This window comes from Rana temporaria, chromosome 3 (assembly GCF_905171775.1).
Source record: "Rana temporaria chromosome 3, aRanTem1.1, whole genome shotgun sequence".
NCBI lineage: Eukaryota > Metazoa > Chordata > Amphibia > Anura > Ranidae > Rana > Rana temporaria.
In genome coordinates this window covers 207,688,955-207,715,177 of record NC_053491.1, presented here as the reverse complement: position 1 = coordinate 207,715,177, position 26,223 = coordinate 207,688,955, and the positions used below count along the sequence as shown (strand labels likewise).

At 44.2% G+C, this 26,223-nt stretch overlaps 1 protein-coding gene across 2 annotated transcripts in view; it reads left to right on the top strand.

Annotated features, from left to right (window-relative positions):
* LRRIQ1 (leucine rich repeats and IQ motif containing 1) overlaps window positions 1–26,223 on the top strand; it is a 264,195-nt gene that overhangs the window by 65,472 nt on the left and 172,500 nt on the right. For both annotated transcript variants that reach the window (XM_040344178.1, XM_040344179.1), the window contains exons 11-13: window positions 11,454–11,581; window positions 14,393–14,466; window positions 14,547–14,640. In XM_040344178.1, coding sequence (XP_040200112.1) covers window positions 11,454–11,581; window positions 14,393–14,466; window positions 14,547–14,640 — 296 coding nt within the window. The remainder of the gene's footprint in view (window positions 1–11,453; window positions 11,582–14,392; window positions 14,467–14,546; window positions 14,641–26,223) is intronic.

The window sequence follows — 26,223 nt, the reverse complement described above, 5'->3', positions numbered from 1 at the left end:
AATTCTGAAGAGGTGAGGTGCTGTTGATTTTTCTGTGTGATAGAAATCAAAAAGACTATTTGTTTTTCTGCTGTATGACCAGCAGTGTCTGCTCAGCAGTAGGCTGTGCCAGACTCCATAGATAGGTTCCTGTGTGGTGAAGGTAGACACCCCAAGTGGCCAGGGTTTATTTTATGTTTGATTTTGTTTATGCTGTTTGGATGCTTGCAATTGTTTCCAGCAAGATGGAAGAATAAACCAAATTCTTTGTTTTCAACCGTCTTCGGCTGTTTCTCTGTGTCGTTCAGTGTGTAGTGAACCCATCCAGGGGGTCACACACCCCCGCTACCGAGCTAATCCCTTACACACGGTGGAGTGCCGCGGGCAGTTAAAGTAAACCCAAAATGGAGGAGATACTGAAACAACTGGCAACAGCAGACGAATGCAGGTTTGCAGAGGAGCATTGCAGCTCAACAGGCTCACGCAGCTCAACAGGTTCACCAAGAGAGCCTTGCAGCTCAACAACAGGCTCACCAAGAGAGCCTTGCAGCTCAACAACAGGCTCACCAAGAGAGCCTTGCAGCTCAGCAACAGGCTCACCAAGAGAGCCTTGCAGCTCAACAACAGGCTCACCAAGAGAGCCTTGCAGCTCAACAACAGGCTCACCAAGAGAGCCTTGCAGCTCAACAACAGGCTCACCAAGAGAGCATTGCAGGCTTGGAACAGAGACACCAGCAGCAAATGGAGGCCATCGTGACACAGCTTCAGAGACAGCAGACCGAGGCTGAGAGTCAGGCCAGTAACATACCGACTTTTTGGGTAAGACACTTATTTCCAAAGATGACTGCAGATGAGGACCCGGAGATGTTTCTGACCACGTTTGAAAGAGCAGCAGAAAGAGAGAGTTGGCCTAAATAACAGTGGGCTGGACTAGTGGCCCCCCCTATTATCTGGAGAAGCCCAAAAGGCATATTTTGATTTGGAGCTTGCAGACGCAAAAAACTATGATCGGTTAAAAGAGGAAATATTGGCACGTTTTGGTGTAACCCTAGATGTCCGTGCTCAGCGCGTCCACAATTGGAGTTATCAGCTGAAGAAGCCACCTCAGTCGCAGATGTATGACCTCATCCATTTGGCTAAGAAATGGCTGCAGCCAGAAACTCTGTCCGGACCAAAAATTTTGGAGCGAGTAGTCATGGACAAATTTCTTAGATCTCTTCCTAACACCCTGCAGAAATGGGTGAACCATGGTGGTCCGGAAACCGCAGACAAACTTATAGACCTGGTCGAAAGGTACCTAACAACAGAGAATTTGTCCTCTTCCACCAGAGACGCACAGACTTTCCACTCCAAGACCAGACCCTCCCCACCTATAGGTAAGACTGCATCAAGGGATGGGGGTGGAGAGAGGGACCAAGGGCAACTAGAGGAATTATCAGGACTACTGCTAATGTTTGGCGAGAGCGGCCTGGAAGACCCATCCCACAGGAGAGGACCAGAAGGTTGATTTGTTACCATTGCCGGGAAGAGGGACATGTAGCAGCGGTTTGCCCAGCGGGTGATGAACCCATGCAGTGTGACTTTCTGACAGAGAGACGACAGTCCCTTTTTGCAACCACTTGCACTGCAGTAAAGTGAAATGAGAAACCTTTATATAGAATGTGCTTAGATGGTAAAGATGTTGTGGTATTGTTGGATTCAGGTAGCCTGGTCACCTTAGTGAAAAGTGATCTAGTGGTGGGAAAAACCTTGCATCCTAGGAAAATGGCTGTAGTTTGTGTACATGGGGACACTCGAGAATATCCGGTGACTACGGTTTCCTTTGAAACTTCCCTCGGTAACTTGTGTCACCAGGTGGGTTTAGTTCCCAAACTGCCACATGACGCCATTATGGGAAGAGATTTCCCAAAGTTCTGGGAACTCTGGGACTGCCCAGATTCACCAGTAGGTGGTTGTTCTGAGCCTGAAACATCGACTCCAGAAACCTCTAACTGTGAGGATTCTCCTGAGTTTCCATTCTCAGTCTTAGCAGGGGAAACACCAGTCCTTATGGAGGAGCCTGCTACCTCAGAAGAGGAACAGTGGTCGATAGGGTTTGATGACCTCGAGGTGCACAGACAAAATTTCATCACTGAGCAATTGAGGGACCCCACATTGCTAAAAGCCCGGGAGAATGTAGTGAAGATAGATGGGGAGTTGGTTAACCCTGACGAGAGGGTTGCCCTCCCTTACTTCATTATTGAAAGGGACCTGTTCTATCGCGTGTCACAGAGGATAGAGGACACCATTGAGCAACTGGTAGTGCCTAAACCGTACCGCAAGATGGTTTTAGAACTGGCCCATGGGCACATTCTTGGGGGACATTTGGGAGCAGAAAAAACCCGGGAGAGAATCACCCAGAGGTTTTATTGGCCTGGGATCACTAAGGAAGTGGAATTGTACTGCTCTTCCTGTCCAGTGTGTCAGATTACTGCACCCATGCCACATTTCCGCAGTCCGTTGGTACCCCTGCCCATTATCGAGGTCCCTTTTGAGAGGATCGCCATGGACTTGGTTGGCCCCTTACTGAAGTCCACTAGAGGGCACCAGCACATCTTGGTAATAATGGACTATGCCACCCGTTACCCAGAAGCGATTCCTCTCTGAAACACCTCTGCTAAAACCATTGCCAAAGAGTTTTCAGGTTTTCAGCCGTGTGGGTCTTCCTAAGGAAGTCCTAACTGACCAGGGCACCCCGTTTATGTCTAGGGTGACCAAAGAACTTTGTAAACTCCTGAAAGTGACCCAATTACGTACATCAGTATATCACCCTCAAACAGACGGGTTAGTGGAAAGGTTTAATAAAACCTTAAAACAAATGTCGAGGAAGGAAATAATTGGGATTATCTGCTCCCTTATCTGATGTTTTCCATAAGAGAGGTTCCCCAATCATCCACAGGGTTCTCTCCGTTTGAGCTACTGTATGGGAGGCACCCCCAGGGCCTACTGGACATTGCCAGGGAAACATGGGAGAGTGAGTTCCCCTCATGGAAGTGTGATTGAACATGTGGCCCAAATGCAAGATAGAATTGCCCAAGTGATGCCGATTGTGAAGGAACATTTATCCCAAGCCCAATTGGCTCAACAAAGGATTTACAATCGTGGGGCCCAGGTCCGTTCCTATGCACCTGGTGATAGGGTGTTGGTGCTGGTCCCCACGGTCGAAAGTAAATTCCTAGCCAAATGGCAGGGTCCCTATGAAGTGTTGGAGAAAATGGGGGTGGTGAATTATAAAATTAGCCAACCGGGAAGACGAAAACCTGAGCAGCTCTATCACGTGAACTTGCTAAAACCCTGGAAGGATAGAGAGTCCTTGGTCGCGAAGACTACCCGATTTACTGCTCCATTTAACCTGGCTGTCCCTGAAGTTTAAATGAATCACGCCCCCTAATCGCCGATTTGAATTCCGCCGGCAGAAATACACTACGCCGCCGTAACTTACGGCGCAAAATCTTCCTGGATTTGACTTAAAGCCAGGTAAGATACGGCGGCATAGCGTATCTCTGATACGCTGCGCCTATCCATTTCTATGTGGATCTGGCCCATTGTTTCTAAATGAGCAACTTTTTGACTACATGTTGGCCACTTTTAATCACTTAAGATACAATTAGCCAGAGGGAGCTGCGGTGGCTCAACGCGATTGGCACTGCGCTGGCAAGCCATTCACCTCTGCAGCTAGAGGTTCGGATCCCGGTCTCGGCTTCATGTGAATTGAGTTTGGTGGTCTCAGCCCGGCTCCCAGGTGGGTGTACTATGCAAGGTAAGCCTGTGCTTAGTACGCCCACCCCCCCCCCCCCCACAAAAACCACCACACCTACACACGCACTCTAAATTGGGTTAACACACGCACTTTGACCACGCGGTCTCTAAAAGAGAGGCAAAGGACTAATGGGGCTGGTTGAGCGGGCTAATCCTCTCACTCCCTTATAGGGAGTCCCTCTGCCCCGTTGGGCTTCAAAGCGGAGCAGGTAGGGCGGGCTGTGTGGGAGGACCCCCTCACACACCCGCCATTGCCACCCGGGGCATGGAGAAAGGTGGCAGATTGCCTCTGGGGGAGGCCTGCCTACTCCCAACTCCTGCAGTCCGGCTCCTCTCTCGAGTACACGCACAAAATACACTTTAAAAAAAAAAAAAAAAAAAGAAAAACAAAAAAAGATACAATTAGCCACTTCCGGACCACCACATGTACATATACGTCGGCAGAATGGCACGGACAGGCACATTGGCGTACCTGTACGTCCCTGCCTAGACGTGGGTCGGGGGTCCGATCGGGACCCCCCCCCCCGGTACATGCGGCGGTTCCCGTGGCTTCAGGAGCGATCCGGGACGAGGGCGCGGCTATTCGTTTCTAGCCGCCCCCTCGCGATCGCTCCCCAGATCTGAAGAACGGGGAGAGCCGTATGTAAACACGGCTTCCCCGTGCTTCACTGTGGCGGCTGCATCGATCGAGTGATCCCTTTTATAGGGAGACTCGATCGATGACGTCGGACCTACAGCCACACCCCCCTACAGTTGTAAACACACACTAGGTGAACCCTAACTCCTTCAGCGCCTCCTGTGGTTAACTCCCAAACTGCAACTGTCATTTTCACAATAAACAATGCAATTTAAATGCATTTTTTGCTGTGAAAATTACAATGGTCCCAAAAATGTGTCAAAATTGTCCGAAGTGTCCGCCATAATGTCGCAGTCATGAAAAAAAATCGCTGATCGCCACCATTAGTAGTAAAAAAAAGAAAAATAATAAAACTATCCCCTATTTTGTAAACGCTCAAAATTTTGCGCAAACCAAACCAATCGATAAACGCTTATTGCGATTTTTTTTTTTTACCAAAAATAGGTAGAATACGTATCGGCCTAAACTGAGGAAAAAAACTAATTTTATATATGTTTTTGGGGGATATTTATTATAGCAAAAAGTAAAAAATATTCCTTAAATATTAAAATTGTCGCTCTATTTTTGTTTATAGCGCAAAAAATAAAAACCGCAGAGGTGATCAAATACCACCAAAAGAAAGCTCTATTTGTGGGGAAAAAAGGACGCCAATTTTGTTTGGGAGCCACGTCGCACGACCGCGCGATTGTCTGTTAAAGCGACGCAGTGCCGAATTGTAAAAACCCCTTGGGTCATTTAGCAGCAAATTGGTCCGGTCCTTAAGTGGTTAAAGACCTGCATTTAGCAAATTATTTAAGCCCTGTTTTGCCATTCATTAACCACTATGTTTCTCCCTGGGAGGGCTTTACCCTCTGTTAGAAAGTATCTGAGTTTTCTTGTATGTGCGATCGGTTAGTTGGCAAATACCCTACAGGTGATTGGGCATTTACAGAATGGCAATTTATCCCCAATATGCTTTTTAGTGTTTTGAGAACAACTACAAGAAACATTTTACCCCTGTGCTTGCCAGCAAGGGTTTCTCCACCAAGTACTAAGTCATGTTTTGCTTGGGGATCAAATACTTATTTTACTCACTGAACTGCATCTCCATTTATAGCATTTGTATCATGTGTTTTTTCTGGATTTTTGGTTGATATTTTGATGTTCATTTAAAATACACCTATGATAAAAATTATAGACACGTAATTTCTTTGTAAGTGGGCAAACTTACAGAATCTGCAGGGGATCAAATATTTATTTTCCCCGCTGTATTTGTTAGCCATGCATTTTCACCCATCAACAGTAGAAACACAGTCATCTCAAACTTTCGTAAACTTTGCCACAACATTCTAAACCAGGTTAGGACCAGTAAATAAAGAAAATTATCTATAAAAAGAGATTTTGCTGGAGGGTGCCAAATGTTTCATGCTTAAGTTGGCCTTACATTTATGATTTATTTTTTTTTATTTTTTTTGCTCAACTGGCAGTTTGAAAAAAAAAAAGACCCGATTCCCCCATCCACACACTCGATGTGGATGGGAGAATCCATTTTGCTGTGCTATTGTGTTCTGATGGCAGGGATCAGTGTTGTCCGCAGCACTGATCAGTCAAAAAATGCCGGACAGGCTGGTTGTGCGATTCGGCACTGTGTCGCTTTAACAGAGAATTGCGTCGTGCGACGTGGCTCCCAAACAAAATTGACGTCCTTTTTTTCCCCACAAATAGAGCTTTCTTTTGGTGGTATTTGATCACCTCTGCTGTTTTTATTTCTTGCGCTATAAACAAAAATAGAGCGACAATTTTGAAAAAAATGCAATATTTTTTACTTTTTGCTATAATAAATATCCCCCAAAAACATATATACATTTTTTTTCCTCAGTTTAGGCCGATACGTATTCTTCTACCTATTTTTGGTAAAAAAAATCGCAATAAGCGTTTATCGATTGGTTTGCGCAAAATTTAGAGCATTTACAAAATAGGGGATAGTATTATTTTTTTTTATATTATTTTTTACTACTAATGGTGGCGATCGGCGTTTTTTTTCTTGACTGCGACATTATGGCGGACACTTCGGACAATTTTGACACATTTTTGGGACCATTGTCCTTTTCACAGCAAAAAATGCATTTAACGTGCATTGTTTATTGTGAAAATGACAGTTGCAGTTTGGGAGTTAACCACAGGGAGCGCTGAAGGAGTTATGTTTCACCTAGTGTGTGTTTACAACTGTAGGGGGGTGTGGCTGTAGGTCTGACGTCATAGATCGTGTCTCCCTATAAAAGGGATCACACGATCGATGCAGCCGCCACAGTGAAGCACGGGGAAGCCGTGTTTACATACGGCTCTCCCCGTTCTTCAGCTCCGGGGAGCGATCGCGAGGGGGCGGCTAGAAACGAATAGCCGCGCCCTCATCCCGGATCACTCCCTGAGGCTTACCGACCGCCGCATGTATCGGGGGGGGTCCTGACCGTCCCCCGACCCGCGGAAAGGCAGCAACGTGCGGGCACGTCGTTCTGCCTGTCCGTGCCATCTTGCCGACGTATAAGTACATGCGGCGGTCGTTAAGCGGTTAATGGACACTTGCCTTTCCAGGGTGCCCGCGATGTCGGCAGCCGAAAACTCTCGGCTGCCCCCGCCGCAATCCTCGGTGAGGGAATCAGGAAGTGAAGCGTTGCAGCTTCACTGCCTGGTTCCCTACTGCGCATGCGCGAGTCTCTGGTCCCTGCTGTGTTCTAGGAACTGTGTTTTTCCCAGAACAAAGCGGGGGGAGGGGGGAAGTGGCATAGATAACCGCAGATTCTGCAGCTATCTGTGCCCGGAAGTGGGTGCAAATACCTGTATCTGCACCCCCTCCCCCTGAAAGGTACCAAATGTGACACCGAAGGGGGGCAGGGTTCCGAAAAGTGGATGTTCACTTTTTGTGTGAACCTCCGCTTTAATGATTACATTAAGTTTATGCAAAGAGTCAATATTTGCAGTGTTGACCCTTCTCTTTCAAGACCTTTGCGATTTGCCCTGGCATGCTGTCAACCAGCTTCTGTGCCACATCCTGACTAATGGCAGCCCATTCTTGCATAATCAATGCTTGGAATTTGTCATAATTTGTGCGTTTTTTTTTTTTTCACCCACCTCTTGAGAATTGATCACAATTTTTTGATGTTTTGTTCTCCAACCCACTTAGTTATCACTTTTGCCTTATGGCAAGGTGCTCCATCCTCCTGGGAAACGCATTGTTCGTCAACAAACTGTTCTTGGATGGTTGGGAGATGTTACTCTCAGAGGATGCTTTTTTTCATGGCTGTGTTCTTGGGCAGAATTGTAAGTGAGCCCACTCTTGGCTGAAAAGCAACCCCACACATGAATGGTCTCAGGATGCTTTACTGTTGGCATGACACAGAGTGCTAACTACCCATCTACTGTCTTCCAACTTTGATTATTTTTTTGTGTAAATCAACTTCTGTGAATCATCATTTCATACATCTTATTACTCATCAATGAACAGACAATACGCTACACAACAATCACACATGGGCTGCCCTGTACCCTAGACCAGAGGTCCCCAACCTGCAGTCTGGCCTGTTGCTGACCAGTAAATGTACATATTTGCCAGCACACCAAGGATCTACAATCGCCGTTTTTTTTTTATTGCAGAGAGTTTGTCATGTCTGACAAAGGGGTGCTGCATGACTCCAAAATGTTGCACTTGTCTCAGTGGTGTGATCTCTCTGCAATAAAACCCTTTGGACGATGATTGTAGATCCTTGGTGTGCTGGCGAATATGTACACTTGCTTGATGTTTTCAGGATCCAACTGATAATCGTTACAGCACCCACTATTGATGAGCCTTGTTTTTCATAAAGTGTGCGATAGGAATATAGACAAGACTGTTGCTGACCGGTGCTGCACAGGGCTATCACAAACCGCAATCGCCGCTCACCTCCTGCTGTGCGGCCATGCCTGTGTGTCCTCTCCTGGCTCCTCCGCCCGCCCGGCCGACAATGTCATCCTATCAGCAGGGTAGAGGGCAAGAGGAGTTGCAAATCAAAATTGTACAGCTCCTCTCGCCCCCTGCCCTGCTGATAGGATGACCTAGTCGGCCTGGCTGGTGGGCGGATGAACTGGGAGAGGACACATGGACTGTTAACAGCCTCTGCCCTGCAGGTAGAAGACCTGAGCAGGGAAGGCAGAGATTGATGTTAGAGGGGAAAGGAGGAGAGGGTTCAGACTGCAAGGGTACTCTAATGTAAAGTGGGGCTGTGATGTAACGGGGGGCACTGTGATTTAAATGGGACTGTAAAATAAAGGGGGCTGTGATGTAACGGAGGCACTGTAATATAAAGAGGACTGCACTGTAAAGGGGCACTGTTATAGTGCCCCCTTTACATCACAGCCCCCTTTACATTACAGTGCAGTCCCCTTTATATCACTGTGACCCCTTTATGGTGCAGTCCCCTTTACAGAACAGTCACATTATTGTAAAGGAGGACAGCACTTTAAAGAGGCACTGTAATGTAAAGGTGGGCTGTAATGTGAAGGGAAACTAAGGACACTGTGGGGCTTCACTGTAATCTGTGATGTAAAGCAGGAACTGTGATGCAAAGGGGGATTGTGGACAGTGATATAAAGGTGGACTGTGCTGTAAAAATGGGGGTTGTGGTGTGAAGGGGGCTGAGGACAGACTTTGTGGCTATCCTATTCCCTGGCCTGTCCACCACAACAACCATCCTCCGCCAGTGGTCCCCCCCGCTCCCTAGGAAAATTGGCTGCCATGAAACCGATCCCTGGTGCCAAAAAGGTTGGGGACCACTGCCCTAGACTGCTGGGTGTTGCTATGTACTTCCTCTTTGGAGGAAGTCATATAGTAATTTAAGTCCATGTGTAGCTGCATAAACAATACCTTTTCTTCTACATAGTTTGTTAATGTAATCCACAAACTGCTCCTTGACAGAACAGTAGACTTGAAAAATATACTGTGCTGCTGTGAATATTTTAATTATCTAATTAGCTACGGTCTGCATGGTAGAGAGTAGCAGAGTAATTATAAATATATAAATGAGGTGTTAATTAGAGTCATGCTCATGAGATATCTAAAAGGCATTCAATGAAGACAGATTACAGTGTTGTGTATTTGTTGACATATAGTATCTAAGGGAGAAGATTGCTTGTGATCACTTTTAGAGAAGCCTTTATGTATGAAGTGTTTGGCTGAAGAACTGTCAGTGATTTTCCGCAGAAACTCAGCAGAAATGGCCTCACACTGCCTGCATTTAGAGGGCCAGATTCTCAAAAGAGATACGACGGCATATCTCCAGATACGCCGTCGTATCTCTGAGTTGCGCCGTCGTATCTATGCGCCTGATTCTTAGAATCAGTTACGCATAGATTTCCCTTAGATACGACAGGCGTAAGTCTCTTACGCCGTCGGATCGTAACTGCATATTTATGCTGGCCGCTAGGGGCGTGTACGCTGATTTACGCAGCGAAATATGTAAATCAGCTAGATACGCGAATTCACGAACGTACGCCCGGCCGACGCAGTACAGTTACACCGTTTACGTTAGGCTTTTCCCAGCGTAAAGTTACCCCTTGTATATGGTGGCATAAGTGCGGCGTACCAATGTTAGGTATGGCCGTCGTTCCCGCAACGAAATTTGAAAATTTTGCGTCGTTTGGGTAACTCGTCCGTGAATGGGGCTGGACGTAATTTACGTTCACGTCAAAACCAATACGTCCTTGCGGCGTATTAGGAGCAATGCACACTGGGAGATTTCCACAGACGGCGCATGCGCCATTCGTGAAAAACGTCAATCACGTCGGGTCACAGAACATTAACATAAAACACGCCCCCCTGTCCCACATTTGAATTAGGCGGGCTTACGCCGGACGATTTACGCTACGCCGTCGCAACTTACGGAGCAAGTGCTTTGAGAATACTGCACTTGCCCGTGGAGGCGTAACGTAAATCAGATACGTTACGCCCGCACAAAGTTACGCGTTCCTACGAGAATCTGGCCCAGAGTTGGTAAGAGGCTGTTTTTGCATACAACTGCTTATTAGTTAAGCAGTTATGTAAACAGTGGTTGTATTGGCCATTACCTTGTGGGAAGAACACATCTGACAACCACTGCTGTTCACACACACTATGTGCATGTAGCATTTATCTCTGCTATCAAGAATCTGACTCTCGATGGCTGACGCCCGTGTGAATGTACCTTAACACTTTAGCCTCATGCACACTGGTTTCTTGTAAACACTGTTTATCCTGAGAGGAGAAAATCAGCGTCATAAACTCACCTAGGCTGCATTTCAAAAGAGTTTTTTAGAGTTTAACAGAGTTTGGGAGTTTATTTATTTCATTGGTCAGAATTTTAGTTTATTCTGGCCATTGAAATAAACGTTAAAGTGCTAAATGTGCCTAGAGTTTTGGTGCGTTTAAGAGCTTTTATGGAGGTTATAAGCATTCAGCGTTTTTTTGTGGTCAGAAGAACTGCTCTTGAATGCGATTTTAGGGCGTTCAGACTACAGCCCACAAACTCCCCTGCTGATAAACTGCTAAAAACTTCCATGTGTGCATTAACACATAGGATAACTAATGCAGCCGTGTTCATGAGGCCTTATAGATGACCTCTTAAGCCCCAAATGATCAGAATTTCCGATGGCATAAAATCCAATGGAATTTTCTGTCGGAATTTCGTTCAAGCTGTCTTTCATATACACTGTCAGACCAAATTACAAGCGTCCAAAACGCGGTGACGTAAAACACTACGACGAGCCGAGAAAAATGAAGTTCAATGCTTCCGAGCATGCGTCGACTTGATTCTGAGCATGCGTGGGTTTTTTCTCCGTTGGAGTTCCACACAGACCATAGAAATTTCCTATCGTTTTTTTTTTCCATCGGGAAAAAAAAAACATGTTCTATTTCTAAACACTGATGGAAAAAAGTCCGATGGGTCCCACACACAAAGTCATCTGTTTTTTTTCACTGGAAATTCCGATTGTGTGTGCAAGGCATTATACACTGTAAATCAATTAATTTACCAAGCTGATTTTGTTTTTGCAGATTCCCAAATTGGATAATCATGTGCTCCTCAGAGAACTGTATTTAGATGAAAACAACCTCACAACACTGGGAGAGATGTCATCATATTGGCTACCTTTGTTGCAAATTATTTCAGTTTCAAAAAACAGGTAGTTATTAAATGGTATTTGAGAATAACAATTTGGAATAAAATGTCAAACCTGCTTTATTACATCAGATAATAACTTGACATTGGACTTAAAGGGAAATCCTGACCTCGCTGGACTTTTTTAACTTGCAGAAAACAGCTAGGATAGACGTTTGCAAAATTAAAAATATACCAAAATATATACCAGTATATCTTAAGCGTACAGTACAGGACACATAAATTGATTCTCAGACCATGGGGTTATAACCTGTTACCTTCAGGTGATTGGACACTGGCATACTGTTTGCTGGAAGCTGCCTCCCAGTTTAACCATATTATCTGGCCTTTTCTGTGAGGCCTCAGTTTTTTGCTAATGTCCTTAGGTTATGGACCCCTTTACCTTTTTGAGAATATATTTTATTCCACTTTTACCTTCATTTTTTAAAAGAAACATCTATCAAGAGCTGACTGCTTACCACCTTATTGGTCACTATCAGGTTATAGATCGTTTATCTCAATGTACATTTTGGGAACAGTGAGGCTGAGCTGTAATGTTTGTATCAGACACTGGATCTTGCATTCAGGAATTACCTTGGTGCTTGGTAAAAAGAGTGAGTTAGTAGCAGAGTGCTATACAGTTTCAGAGCCATAGTCCATTCCTATTGCACCCAGACCTTGAATACCTCTAATGGGGGGGTATGTCCATCGGTGATGGACGAAGCCTGGACCCTGAACACGAGCTGCTTGGAGGCACAGTTCTTTTTGGGAAATTGACACTTAAGTGTTTATACCCTGAATGATATTGAATATTATTGCCTTGTTATCGTGGCCCTATAGTTAACATTATTATAATGTTTACCTGATTTCCAAATCAGTCATCCTTTCTTCTAGGCCTCACTAGCATAACTTCCTCTAGTGCACATTATACTCTTAACTGTGCACCCCCGGCCACCATTTCTGCCGATGATGCAAGCTGATTGCTTAATTTCTCATATGTTGCTTGATGCTTCAGAGACACAGCCATTAGAGCTCAGTTAGCACCTGGGTTATTGCAATTCCTTTATACCTAACCACGCTGAAACTATTTAGTCTGCATTAATTTCTTGAGTACCCCATATGGGAAGGCCCTCACTTGGCTATTTACAGATGCTCGGGAGCAGGAGTACACGTGACATACAGTATATTGAGAAACCTGCTGCAGGGCTTGAGGAATTACATCACTGGCTTTTGGTAGTTCCCTGATTCCAGAGCAGGGTCTTAGGCTCGATTCACACTAATGCGTTTTTTTTATTCATTTTGCAAACAATACCCCATAATGATAACATGAATGATGTTTGTTTGAAATCTTAAAATGTATTAAAGGGTCACTAAAGGCAAACTTTTTTTTTTAAAATAACAAACATGTTATACTTACCTCCACTGTGCAGCTCGTTTTGCACAGAGTGTCCCCTAACCCTGTCTTGTGGGGTCCCTCGGCGGCTGTCTCGGCTCCTCCTCGCAAAAGCTTTTTACCTTCATGGGAGCGAGCTTGCGTGGTGGATAGCTTTTGCGAGCGCGCTCCCGTGATGCATTAAGGTGAAAAAACATTTACCTTTACAACCCCTTTAAGAATAAAAATTCACAGCCTTTGCTCAGAACTTTGTTGAAGCACCTTTGGCACCAATTACAGCCTCAAGTCTTTTTGAGTATGATGCTACAAGCTTGGCACACCTTTGTCCGGTTGGATGAGGAGCGTCGGTGCACATCCATTTTCAGATCTCTCCAGAGATGTTCAATTGGATTTAAGTCTGGTAGAGACATACCCATAAAGACTTGAAGTTGTAATTGCAGTGAAAGGTGGTTCTACAAAGTATTGATTTAGGGGGGCTGAATAGAAATGCACGCCACACTTTTCACATATTTTTTTGTAAAAAAAACAAAACAATTATCGTTTTCATTTCACTTCACAATTATGTTCCACTTTGTGTTGGTCTATCATATAAAATCCCAATTATATACATTTATGTTTTTGCTTGTAACATGACAAATGCGGACAATTACAAGGGGTAGGAATACTTTTTCAAGGCACTGTGTGTGTGTGTGTGTATGTATGTATGTATGTATGTATGTATGTATGTATGTATGTGTGTGTGTGTGTGTGTGTGTGTATATATATATATATATATATATATATATATATATATATATATATATATATATATATATATATATATATATATATATATATATATATATATATATATTATATACACACATTCTGTTGCATCTCTATGAAAATGTAGGAATTTTCCTCAGTCCTGTTGGCAGATTCCTTCAAGTCGCATACCTGTAAATTCCATATTTTGGAGTACATTACAGGACACGGGTCCCTCCCCTCTTTTCTGTTATATATGTACTGCATGCTTTAAAAACTGGAGCCACACTGGAGTGGATTGTAGTTATATGGGTACACTTGGGGTTAGGGAGTTTCGAGCAAAGTCTTGCCAGTGTCCTATGACCTGAAGGTAGCGGCATATAACCCCTGGTCTTAGAATCTACTCCTGATTCGTGTACTGTTCATCAAGATATAGAATTTATAGGTATGTCAAAATTCCTGTTTTTCATATCTGTGCTCACCAAGTCTGTGATCACATTTCCCTCTCATGACTATACAACCATTTATTCTTGAAGTTGAAGCTGCACTGTGCAGATCTGCTTGAAACAAGTTCTGTATCATTGTGAACATGGACGTAATGTTACTAATTTGATTGCACCTACTGGGGTTTTAAAACAAAATATTAGATTTTGAACAGGGGATAGGTAATACATTCATATTCCTGTTATGATTTTACAGCTTGACACATCTTGCAACATTTAATTCCTTTATCTCTTTGGAACAAGTGGACCTTAGTAACAATTGTTTATCAGGTAAATTTGGCAATGATTTAATGATTTTTTTTTTTTTTTTTTACTTGTTCAAGCATTTACACATTTATTTATATTTTAAGAGCTTCAGACAGTATTACTCTGGTTGGACGACTGTTTAAGTTTAAGCAGACTGAGAGTGAGCAAGAATCCATTTCTGCAAGAAGCCAACTGGAGGTAAATTGTTGTGATGTCTGTTGCTATCGCACCTAAGGTTTTCTTTGTATGACTCCAGGAAGCTCTGCTAGTACAAGCATAGACATGCAATTGCACTTGGTATTGCACAGGTTTAATTGCCCCAAAATCTAGCACTTTATCTAGAAGTCGGGTATTGGCAGCCTCCAGCACTGATTGAGGGTCTCAGGTTTGCCAGGTAACAACTACCTTGACAGGGCCCTTTAAAATAAACCTAGTTCCTTCTAAAAAAATTATAGCTTCCAAGCTGTCTTACTGGTCCAGTGGCTTTAGTAATTTCTATATTACTGACATGAAGCAAGTATACTTATTTGAAAAGTCTGACTTCACACTTTATTCCTGATCTGCTTGCTTGTTCCATGTCCTCATCGCAAAATAATGCAGCCAGATAGCTATTGTTTTCAGAAAGACATCTACAATGGCAGCCCTCATATTTTTTTTTTTATGTATGTTCCTTTTATCACCAAAGATTTTGTTTTGAAAATTATATAAACATGCATCTTCTTAAACCTGTTATATAATATATACCAGTATATATTACACATGAATAGCTATAGACAGTAAATAATAGATTCCTGAATTACTCATTGTCGTGCTGATAAAAGATTTCTTGTGTTTAGAGTGCAGAACCAAGTACCTTTACTTTTCTTAATCAAGTAAAGGTGCCTCCAGACATAGGAGAGTAGATGACCATTTGTAAATTGGGAGGCCTTCTTACATCTCCAGGCCTGCCATATGAAAAACCACTGATGAAGTGATCAGGGATTTATTATTACACAGTTATTGCTAAAGATGCACCAACATTTCGGAAAGAGAAAGAGAAAAAAGGACAGATAATGGAGCCGAAAATGGGACAGGGCCTGGGTGGGGGCAGGGCTCCGCCCCTGGTGCCGCCCATTACGGGGGTGCCATATAGCGCAGCAGAGAGAGGAAAGCCACCCGCGCCACCTGGTTGATTAGAGCGCCGAGAACATAACGGCTTTCATTTCAATAGCTGTGTTTCCCGCCGCGTGCTGTCACATGTCACATACAGCCCCTCCTCTTTGTCCGGGCACTTTGATAGACAGATCACCCGTCCAGTCCTGGGATGGGTGATCTGTCTATCAAAGTTCCCCGGACAAGGGGGAGGGGCTGTATGTGACGGCGTGCGGCGGAGAACACACAGCTATTGAAATGAAAGCTGTTATGTTCCCAGCACTCTAATCAACCAGGTGGCGGCGGCGGCTCTCCTCTCTCTTCCCTCTCTTCCCCTGCACAGGCTGGCTGCACTGGGGACACAGGCTGGCTGCACTGGGGACACAGGCTGGCTGCATCTGACAGGCACTGGTGAGACTGCATTGATCTCTTGTATCATGTCTGCAGTCTCTGACCATCTCCTGTACCATGTCCCCAGTCTCTGACCATCTCCTGTACCTTGTCCCCAATCTCTGACCATCTCATGTACCATGTCACCAGTCTTTGACCATCTCCTGTATAAAAATATATATATTCTTTAAAGTTTCTGTATCGGTCGTTTTCCGTATCGGTTTCGGTTTTTGGCCTAGTGTATTTTTCATTTTCGTTATCGGTTTCGGCACCGAAAAACCCATTCGATGCACCCCTAGTTATTGCTTAGAACAGTGATATTCTGAGCAATAGTTAAAGTGTTCCTAAACCCACAACAGTAAAATCATTATGCATATGCAGTAAAGCTCACTGTGGAACTTAAGGGGTCAATCCTCTGCATTGTGTAAAAAGTCTGTTTGAGCCTGTCTTCTCTGATCCTCCACTTCTTTTACTGTCCCCAATCCATCTGCTGCTAGTGCAGAGCCTTGGAGGCACTCTGCACATGCTCAGTGTGATGTGTATTGCTAGAGGTTGTTTTTTTTTGGGGAGTGTGCATGTGATGTGCACAGTGGCAATCAGCACTATCCAGAGGGTCAGAGGTCATGCAGCCTTATAGGACAGTCAGAGAAGAATGAAACCCACCTCTTACAAGCTTTAACCAGTGCTCTGTCGGACACTGATTAAAGTCACAAGACTGCTATTTACTGCTGATGAGAAAAAGGTATTTAGAAGTTTAGATTTACTAAAATAATTGCATTTCCCTTTTCTGTGTACTGTGGTAAACACGATATCCTGAATGCAGGGTCCTGGGTTATGTAACACTTTAAACATTCAGTGCACATTTTACCAAGCACTTGTGGCTTTTCCCCCCTAAAAGGCCTGATGATACTTGCATGTTTATGACAATCTATTATATGATGGCCAGCCTCATCAAAGGTTTGTTAGAACATTTACATTCACACACAATTTGCGATTCTCTTAGGTGGCAATAATCCAGGTATTGGTAATATTTACAGGTTGTTATAACACAGCCAACGTTCTACTTTATGATTGTGGTTGTTTTTATCATTTGCTATTTGCAGAAGGCCAGTTGTGGTTTTATCAATGATTCCCTATATGGACCCTTCTGCTGTTTAATGTCGTAATATACATTTTGCAGCCATTCTAGCTCAGACTCTTTCATTTGCATAAGCCACAATTTGCACTGCGCTGCGATCACTACAGAATGAATCAATGTTCGCAAGTAGCAAGAGTGAATGCATGCAGACACGGTCAATGTGGTCATGAACATGGATAATCTGCTTGGATTCAACAAAAGTTTTATGAATACAGCGCTAAATATTATCTTCATTTGTTACACTAAAAACAGTCCTATACACTATATTCTTTTGCTGCAAGGACTAAGGGAAAATTATTTAGTTATAATTCTGTTTTCTTAAATGTTGATCTCCTCTGTGACCATCAGATGTCAGTATTGTACCTGCTCATCTCAGCTGAACGGAATCCGATTTAGATGTCCCAGTTCATGTTCACTTTTATGTTGTGCCAGCAGATGGCACTTCATCGTCTTTTAATAAACTGACTAACCCTGAAGCTAAATGTTTGACTTTCAAACATTTTAACATCATTATAGTTCAGTGATATTACAGTTGTTGGTGTAGATGTATTTTTCCTCAAAAATCAGGATGTGACTTTTACCATATGACAGCTATTATTATTATTAGTTGTAGTATATGTTCAATGCCTAGAGCTTATACAAAAACATGTACAGTTATTTGAAAACTGTAGCTCCTACAGTGTGTAAACGGCCATGTTACAATATAAATAAACAAAGATGTAAACAAGATGTAAAAGCTATGAAGCTAATTGTATGTGCCATTTTGTATTGTTATCAAAAAGCCTAAGACTGTCCATGGCTGTCTTTTATTATGAATCAGTTTAAAGTTATAAAACTCACTATTTTATACTAATATATCCAGGGCTGTGGAGTCGGTAGATAAATGTTCCGACTCCGACTCCTCAGTTTTATGTACTTCCGACTCCGACTCCCCGACTCCGACTCCTCTGTATTAATATGCAAATGTATTTTGTACATTCCTTGAGGGAAAGAAACGCAACCTACCACAGGACTACTGGCTGGGAAGCCAACAGTCTACTGTATTGCACAGTTTAAGCAAAAGACAAACACAATGAAAACAGTTTTCCCTAGTCGTCTTCCAGGACAGCCCTTGAGAGATGGAGTCTCCTCCCATCGACCCAGGAAACACATTACCAGCAGTTCAAAAGGCGGTCCCTCTGATCCCTGGTCAGTCTTTGTGTTTCCTCCGTCGGAGGAACATGTTACCTTAAAGGAAACCTATTGGCTTCATCTCTCAGGGGCTCTCCTGCAGGGAAAAATGGGACGTACAGGGGACTGGGTCTTTTCTGTACGCCCCGTGAAGTCTCACCTCTTGGTGATGGGCACGGGTACCGTCCAGCCTTTTGGAGCAGGCCCGTTCTCTCTCCTCTTCCCGGTGCCGATGCAGGCCGGTGGCAGAATGACGCGGTTCCCCCCTAACGCCGGATTCAAAATTCGCGCCGTTCTGCTGGGCCGGAGACGCCGTGCGTCATTTCCGGCGGAATCGCGTCATAACTGAGCGCCGAGACCTTCCGTTTCCGGGTCTCCACGAGGCGTGGGGGGAGAAGAGGAAGCCCAGACTGGTCCTGCAATCCCAGCCTGCATCCAGCCATACCGGACGAGCGGCGGGATCAGAGGAGGGTACGACCATGGAGGCGCAGTCCCTGTTCACTCCGGAGGACGCAGGCACCAGCATTCCCCAGGTAGGCTGCCGGGCATGTCTTAAGGGGAATTGCTAGACATATTGTGGTGGCTGGGTACTGCTCCATGGGGGGTCACATCCCAGGGGAAACTATGCTGGTGGTGGTAGCAGCACGGGTGTCTCCCTCAGTGAGGATAGAATTTTTTAGTGTGTTTTTTCTCTTTCTTTACAGGTTAAAGAACCCTCTAGGGAGTCTGGCCGTAAAAAATGCCCAAATTGTGGTACTAAGTTATCATCCTATATAAGGGATTCAAAACACATTATTAACCGGCTCTCCAATCTCGTTCCAACTAGAGACTTGTGGATGGTCACGATTGATGTGACATCCCTGTATACCATCATTCCACATCATTTGGGGTTTGAGGCGGTACAGTACTATCTGGAACGCGATTCGGGCCTACAGGAGAAACAGGTCCATTTCATTATGTCCCTGTTAAAATTCGCTGCGGCCTCGAATTATTTCTGGTTCGAGGGGAAGTTCTACAGGCAGGATACTGGTGTAGCCATGGGGGCCAAATATGCCCCCAGCCTGGCTAACTTATTTATGGCCAAATGGGAGGAGGATGTCATCTTAGGTAATAATGTACCTCAGATTGCCCTTTGGGCTAGGTATATTGATGACATCCTCCTCCTATGGGCTGGTGAGCATGAGGACTTACTGTCCTTCATGGCTTCGCTTAACCAGAATGATAGGGGCATACTGCTCAAGTTCGAGGCTAGCCAGTCCGAAATACATTACCTTGACCTATCTATTAGAATAGAGGGGGATGGGTTTATAACATCTACCTATTTTAAAGAGACAGATAGGAATGCATTTATACCCACCGACAGCTGCCATTATAAACCTTGGATAGCAGGAGTACCAAAGAGTCAATACCTCAGACTTAGGCGAAACTGTAGTCACATTGCTGACTTTACAAATCAAGCTGAGTTCCTGACGAGTAGATTCTTGGAGAAAGGTTACCCCCTGGATTCATTACTGGAGGCCAGAGAAGGGGTTTTGAACATGAATAGAGCTAACCTCTTGACTGATAAGGTTAGTGTACAAGGGGACGGTTTCCCTAAGGACGTGCCTTTTATTACAAACTTTTCAGTCCAACATCAAAATATTAAACAACTCATTAGCAAACATTGGCATTTGGCGCTCAATGACAATGTACTAAAGGAAGTTCTTCCAGCTAAACCTAGAGTTATCTTTAGAGGGGCCCAATCACTAAGGTCCCAATTAGCCCCCAATGTCCTTAATCCCCCTACCGGAGGCATGGGATTTTTTGAACAACTTACGGGCTATTATAAATGCAGGAAGTGTAGAGTCTGCACTCTCAATTCCTGCTCACAGAGACGTACCACCACCTTTAACTCTACGGCTACAGGTCAGGAGCACACCATTAAACCATGTATAACTTGTGCCTCCACGGGGGTCGTCTACTTATTGCAGTGCCCTTGCGGCCTACAATATGTGGGCCGTACTAAGCGGAGTCTCCAAATCCGGCTTAACGAGCACATAACCAACATCTTAAGTGGATTTAGAAACCATTCTGTTTCGAAGCATTACCTGCTTAAACATGATAAAAACCCAGCGAATACATTATTCCTAGGAATAGACAAATACAAACCCCATTGGAGGGGGAGCCATCTGGTCAGGTCCATCTCAAAGATGGAAATGAGCTGGATATACCGGCTTAAGACATACGCCCCCTACGGTCTGAACATAGAGACAGACGTTAATGCTTTCATTAACAACGCTTAGTTTGAATTCCCTTTAGGCTTTCCCAGGTGTTGTTTACTGTCCAATTGCTGTCTGTTTATTGATCTATGTATATAGTCGAATGTACACTGTTTAAGTTGTTAAACCTACGGTGGGGTGTGTGAGACCCCCAGCAGACGCCTGTCTATATTTTCATGGGACTAGTACAGAGCTAAAAGTACTATTTCTCAATACAGGGTTTTTCATATTTTTTATTAATTAGGAATATTGATCTGGTTGAAACTCTTTAGTTGTTTTTGGGAGGTGGTGTCACACCCCCCATCAACCAGTATTCCCTTCCCTTTTCGATCTTCCCCTTTTTAATACCTGGAGTTTATTTTCCTTTTTTCGGATGTCATTTTCTAAACACTTTTTTCTTTTTTCTATTTTAAGGTCATTTATCTGTACATGTCCATTTTTGACACATGCTTTTTTGCATTCACTTTTATAAAGCATAATATTAATATATTGTTATGCATATTTTCACAATGTCACGCATTTGATTAGGAGGACTATAGGTGTTCCATTAATCTTGTAGTCTAATCCTTTCCAAAGGAATTTTTTATTCACTTAAGAGATATTTTTTGGCACGCATTAATACTTGTTCATTGGTATATACACTGTATATCACAACACACTTTAATAATCTCTCCACGGTGGCCCCGGAGTTCGGCAGCTATCGGTCTCCTGTGAGCTTCATTTTGGATTGATGCATATGAGGATTTCCTTAAGAAATTCCTTTTCACTCGTTTTTTTCGTTCATTTGAAATTTTGGTGCACTTTCGTGAAGCCACCATTAGATGGCACTGTATTCCTATATGCAGATATAGGTATTGCCACGGCGCATAGCGTGGGCTTGTAATTTGGATCTTATCACTGTTTAGGAGTTTGGTGCGAGAGTGCCCGATCGCAGCCAACTGCCTACCTATATTTTTTAATTTAGATTTAATTATGTTTTCTTTTCACTAAGTGTAACACCGCTCACGTATTTGTTCATCCATCTAAGTGGGTTCAGTTAGAGGTTAGTCTGGTATGGGCATGTTTGCCCACGACCAAGATGGCGTCTGCTGTATAGTTGCTCACACCCCAGGGCGGGTTCTGAGCCTATAAATGGGATGACGCACCGCAACGCCCTATCCCATTGATAACGTCCAATGACGAAACGCGTCTGGGAGGACGTGCGGTGACGTCATCACGTTTGGTATACGGGCATTGCTCTGATACATGCCGGCCGGCAAATTTAAATGCTCCTTGTGTTTTTCTCCAAATGTGAGTAAACCTTTTATTGTTTTATGGTTTTATTAAATACCCTATCCCACGGAATTATGCTATGTCTGCTGTTTCCCTTTTTTGTGCGGTGACATCATTCTATAATATCGAGGGTGCAAGTGGTGCTTCCATCTAGGGAGTGGGATCTCCCCAAAGGCCGCGGCTGGGTCACAGCCGACTGTGGTTTATGATTGAAGTTCTGGTAAGCTGCTCCTATTACCGGTGGTGGGATTTCACACTTTGAGTGCTGTTTATCACGATGGACCGTCACTTACAGCTCTGTGTCTCAGGGGAGAGATTGACACATCTAGGAAGTGGGCTTCCCCCCCCCCCCTGCTTTCCTCAAAGGCCGTGGCTGGGTCACAGTCGACCGCTGATTTAAGTCTATGATCTGGTAAGCAGCTCATGACTCTGGTAACCAAGTTACATACGAATAATTGTGGATCATCTGGGTGGGATCCACTATCCCATACATCAGTATCGTGGAATCCCTGGAAAATTTTATAGACTTTCTTTTTTTCCAAACCCTGATTTTTCCAATTGACTTTATAATTCATGAGTCTGGGTGCTATGGCGCAGTTTTAACCCCTCCTTTTCTCAAGTTATCATCTGGTTATGATAAAAATCTGTGTAAACAATGCATAGCAAAATTGTTTAAATCTGAAGCGGACTCTCCTGTAGTCAGGTTTCTGGGGTCATTTAAGGAAGAAATCGCATCTACCTTTCAATCTCTTAGAGATTTAATTGCTAATGTTAGCACGGTTGCTGCCACCAGTAGCTCTAATACTGTTTCCCCTTCTCCAAGCCCCACTATGCCTAGCTCAGGGGAGCCCCGTAGGGAAAGGGAGCATAGCCCCGAGTTAGCTAGACCTGAAACCTCCGATGCAGATTCAGATCAGGAGGAAAGTCAGGTCGCAGCTAACAGAGTGTCAAAATACAAATTATCTGTCGAAGAGGTAGATGAATTGTTGGGTGCCATTTATGGTACACTAGATATTGAGGAAGAAGAATCTCAGTTGTCTAGACATGACGCCATGTATGCTGCCCTAGGGAGGAAAAAAGCCAGAGTATTCCCCATTCATGAGGTGCTCTCTGAGCTGGTCCATAACGAGTGGGCGGAGCCAGATACATATTTTTTTCCAAATTCCCTTAAAAGGAGGTTCCCATTTGACGAGAACCCAGAGGCAGGTTGGAACAAGGTTCCCAAGCTGGATGCCCCCCTATCCAAAGTATCAAAGCAGTCGGATCTGGCCTTCGAGGATATGGGGAATTTGAAGGATCCAATGGACAGGAAGACTGACGTTGTCCTAAAGAGGGCCTGGGATGCCTCTATGGCAGGTTTAAAACCTGCAATGGCTACTTCTTGTGTAGCAAAAAATTTGGAGTTCTGGCTAGCTCAGCTGGAAGAACATCTCAAGGCTGGTACCCCTAGGGAAGATCTTCTTAAGACCTTCCCTATGCTGTTTAAAGCAACTGGCTTTATCTCGGATGCAGCTACAGATGCAGTAAAATTTTCAGCAAAATCTGCAGCTCTCTCTGTGTCAGCAAGAAGATCCCTGTGGTTAAAAACCTGGGCTGGAGATACAGCATCCAAAACCAGGCTATGCAGTGTTCCATTCACTGGAGACCTTATTTTTGGTCCAGAATTGGATACAGCTTTAGAAAGGACTGCGGATAAGAAAAAGTCCTTTCCCCCTAAAAAGAAAAATTTCTTTCAGAAAAAGTTTTTTCGTTCCCCCAAGGAACCTGAGAAAACTGGGAAAGATTTCAAACCCAAAAAACATTGGGCAGGCCAAAAAGGCAGGGGGAGAGGGAGCATTCTTTTTAATCGCCCCGGTCCAGACCCCAAGCCACAGTGACATCAAGGTCCCGGTGGGGGGGAGACTAGGGAACTTTCTTCCCCAGTGGAAAAAAGTAACCTCAAACGAATTTGTCCTCAACATCATCAGGAGAGGTTATGCTCTGGAATTCCACAGCGAACCACCGTCCAAATTCCTAGTGACAAAGTTACCCAGTCACTCAGAAAAGGCCAAGGCCTTACCTCTACTAATAGGGGACATGGTGGATCAAGAGGTATTGACACCGGTTCCTATTCACGAACAGGGGGAGGGTTTTTACTCTCATATCTTTGTAGTCAAAAAACCCTCAGGCAGGTTCAGACTAATCATGAACCTACGACCCCTAAACCTCTCCATCCATTACAAGAAGTTTCGGATGGAGTCTATTTACTCGGTAAAAAATCTTCTGCAGAAAGAAGTTTTTATGGCAACCCTGGATTTAAGGGACGCCTACCTTTATATTCCAATAAAGAAGGAATGCCAGAAATTTCTTCGGATGGCGATTCAAATAGAATCAAGGACTTATCATTTTCAATGCAGAGCTCTGCCCTTCGGGCTGTCGTCCTCTCCTAGGATATTCTCAAAAGTCCTAGGAGAAGCACTAGTCCCTCTGAGACTTCAGTCAGTATCGATCATTCCATACCTGGACGACTTGCTCCTCACAGCCACCTCGGAGAGACAACTCTGTCAAGACATAGAGCTAACGCAGCAAAGCCTGAGAAATCTAGGTTGGATAATCAGTCTGGAGAAATCCAAAACGACTCCAACACAGGACATCTTGTACCTGGGTTACAGGATCCTGTCAGTAGAACAAAAAATTGTCCTGCCAGAAGAAAAGATCTCCAAGATACATCATCGGATGACTTTTCTTCAAACAAATCACGGTTGTACAGTGAGAGAGATCATGTCTGCATTGGGGCTTCTGACATCAGCCATCCCAGCTGTGCAATGGGCAAGGTTCCACCAAAGAAACCTACAAAGCTTTCCACTGGAACAGATAAAGACAAGGGATCTGGAGGACTTAGTAACAATCCCCAACAGGGTGAAACGTTCACTCTGGTGGTGGAAGGACAAAGAGAACCTGAACAAAGGGGTTCTCTGGGTCCCTCCTATCAGATACATTCTGACCACAGATGCAAGCAGCTGGGGCTGGGGGGCTCACCTCAATACCCTTTGGGTACAAGGAAAATGGACTCCAGAGGAAAGGAAGTCTTCCTCCAATTGGAAAGAGCTAGTAGCTATTCTGAAGGCTCTACTTGCCTTTCAGGACAAATTACAGGGTCAACATCTCCAGGTCCGGTCGGACAATGTGACGGCAGTAGCCTACGTGAACAAGCAGGGTGGTACCAGAAGCCTTCGCTTGATGTCAGTTGCAAATCAAATGTTCATATGGGCAGAGACTCATCTAACATCCATCTCTGCAATTCATCTGAGAGGCGAACAGAACAATACTGCGGATTTTTTGAGCCGACATTTAGTGTCGAATCAAGAATGGTCTCTTCACAAAGAAGCTTTCAGGCTCATCACAAAGAAGCTTTCAGGCTCATAACGAGTCAGTGGGGATACCCAGACATAGACCTGTTCACAACCAAGGCGAATACCAAGGTTCAAAATGTTTGCTCTCTGCACCCAGGAGACCACCCTTGGGGAGTAGATGCACTACAAGTCCCGTGGACTTTCAATCTAGGTTATGCATTTCCACCATTGCATCTCATTCCAAAAGTATTGTCAACATTTCTGGTAGACTAAACATCTCTGATTTTGGTGGCTCCTTTCTGGCCGAAGAGGCCTTGGTTCACGACAATACAAAATTTAACAGACCAACCACCATTGAGACTCCCTTACAGGCAAGACCTTCTGTCACAAGGGCCTCTCCTGCATCCTCAGATAGTTTTAGCATGGCTATCAGCGTGGTTACTGAGGAAGACTTACTAAGGCAAAAAGGCCTATCAGAGAAGGTGATCAAAACTCTGTTACAGAGTAGAAAACCAGTCACCAGGACAATTTATGGAAAAACCTGGAAAAAATGTAATTCTTGGTTGTCAGAACATGGCGAATCTGAAAAGAATATCAAAAACATATTACAATTCTTACAGGATGGTGTAGACAAAGGGTTGTCCCTCAGCACTATTAAAGTGCAAATAGCAGCCTTAAGCGTTTTTCTTGAAAAACGACTACAAGAAGACCATCTTATCTCTAGGTTTTGCAAAGCAGTTGCCAGACAAAAACCAGCTAAAACAAAAACAACTCCAACATGGGACTTGGCAGTCGTTCTTAAAGCTTTTTTGGGTGCTCCATTTGAGCCCATCTCGGAGGCCTCCATTAGACTGCTCACCTTGAAAACTGTGCTCCTGGTAGCAATTGCTACAGCACGCAGAGTGAGTGAAATTCAAGCACTTTCAGTCAGGGAGCCTTTCCTTCAAATCTTGGAAGATAGAATTGTTCTAAAAACAGACCCTGGGTTCCTGCCAAAAATGACATCAAACTTTCACAGGTCCCAAGATATTATTTTACCTTCTTTTTATCAGAACGCTTCTAATAGCAGGGAGAGACGGTTTCATCTCCT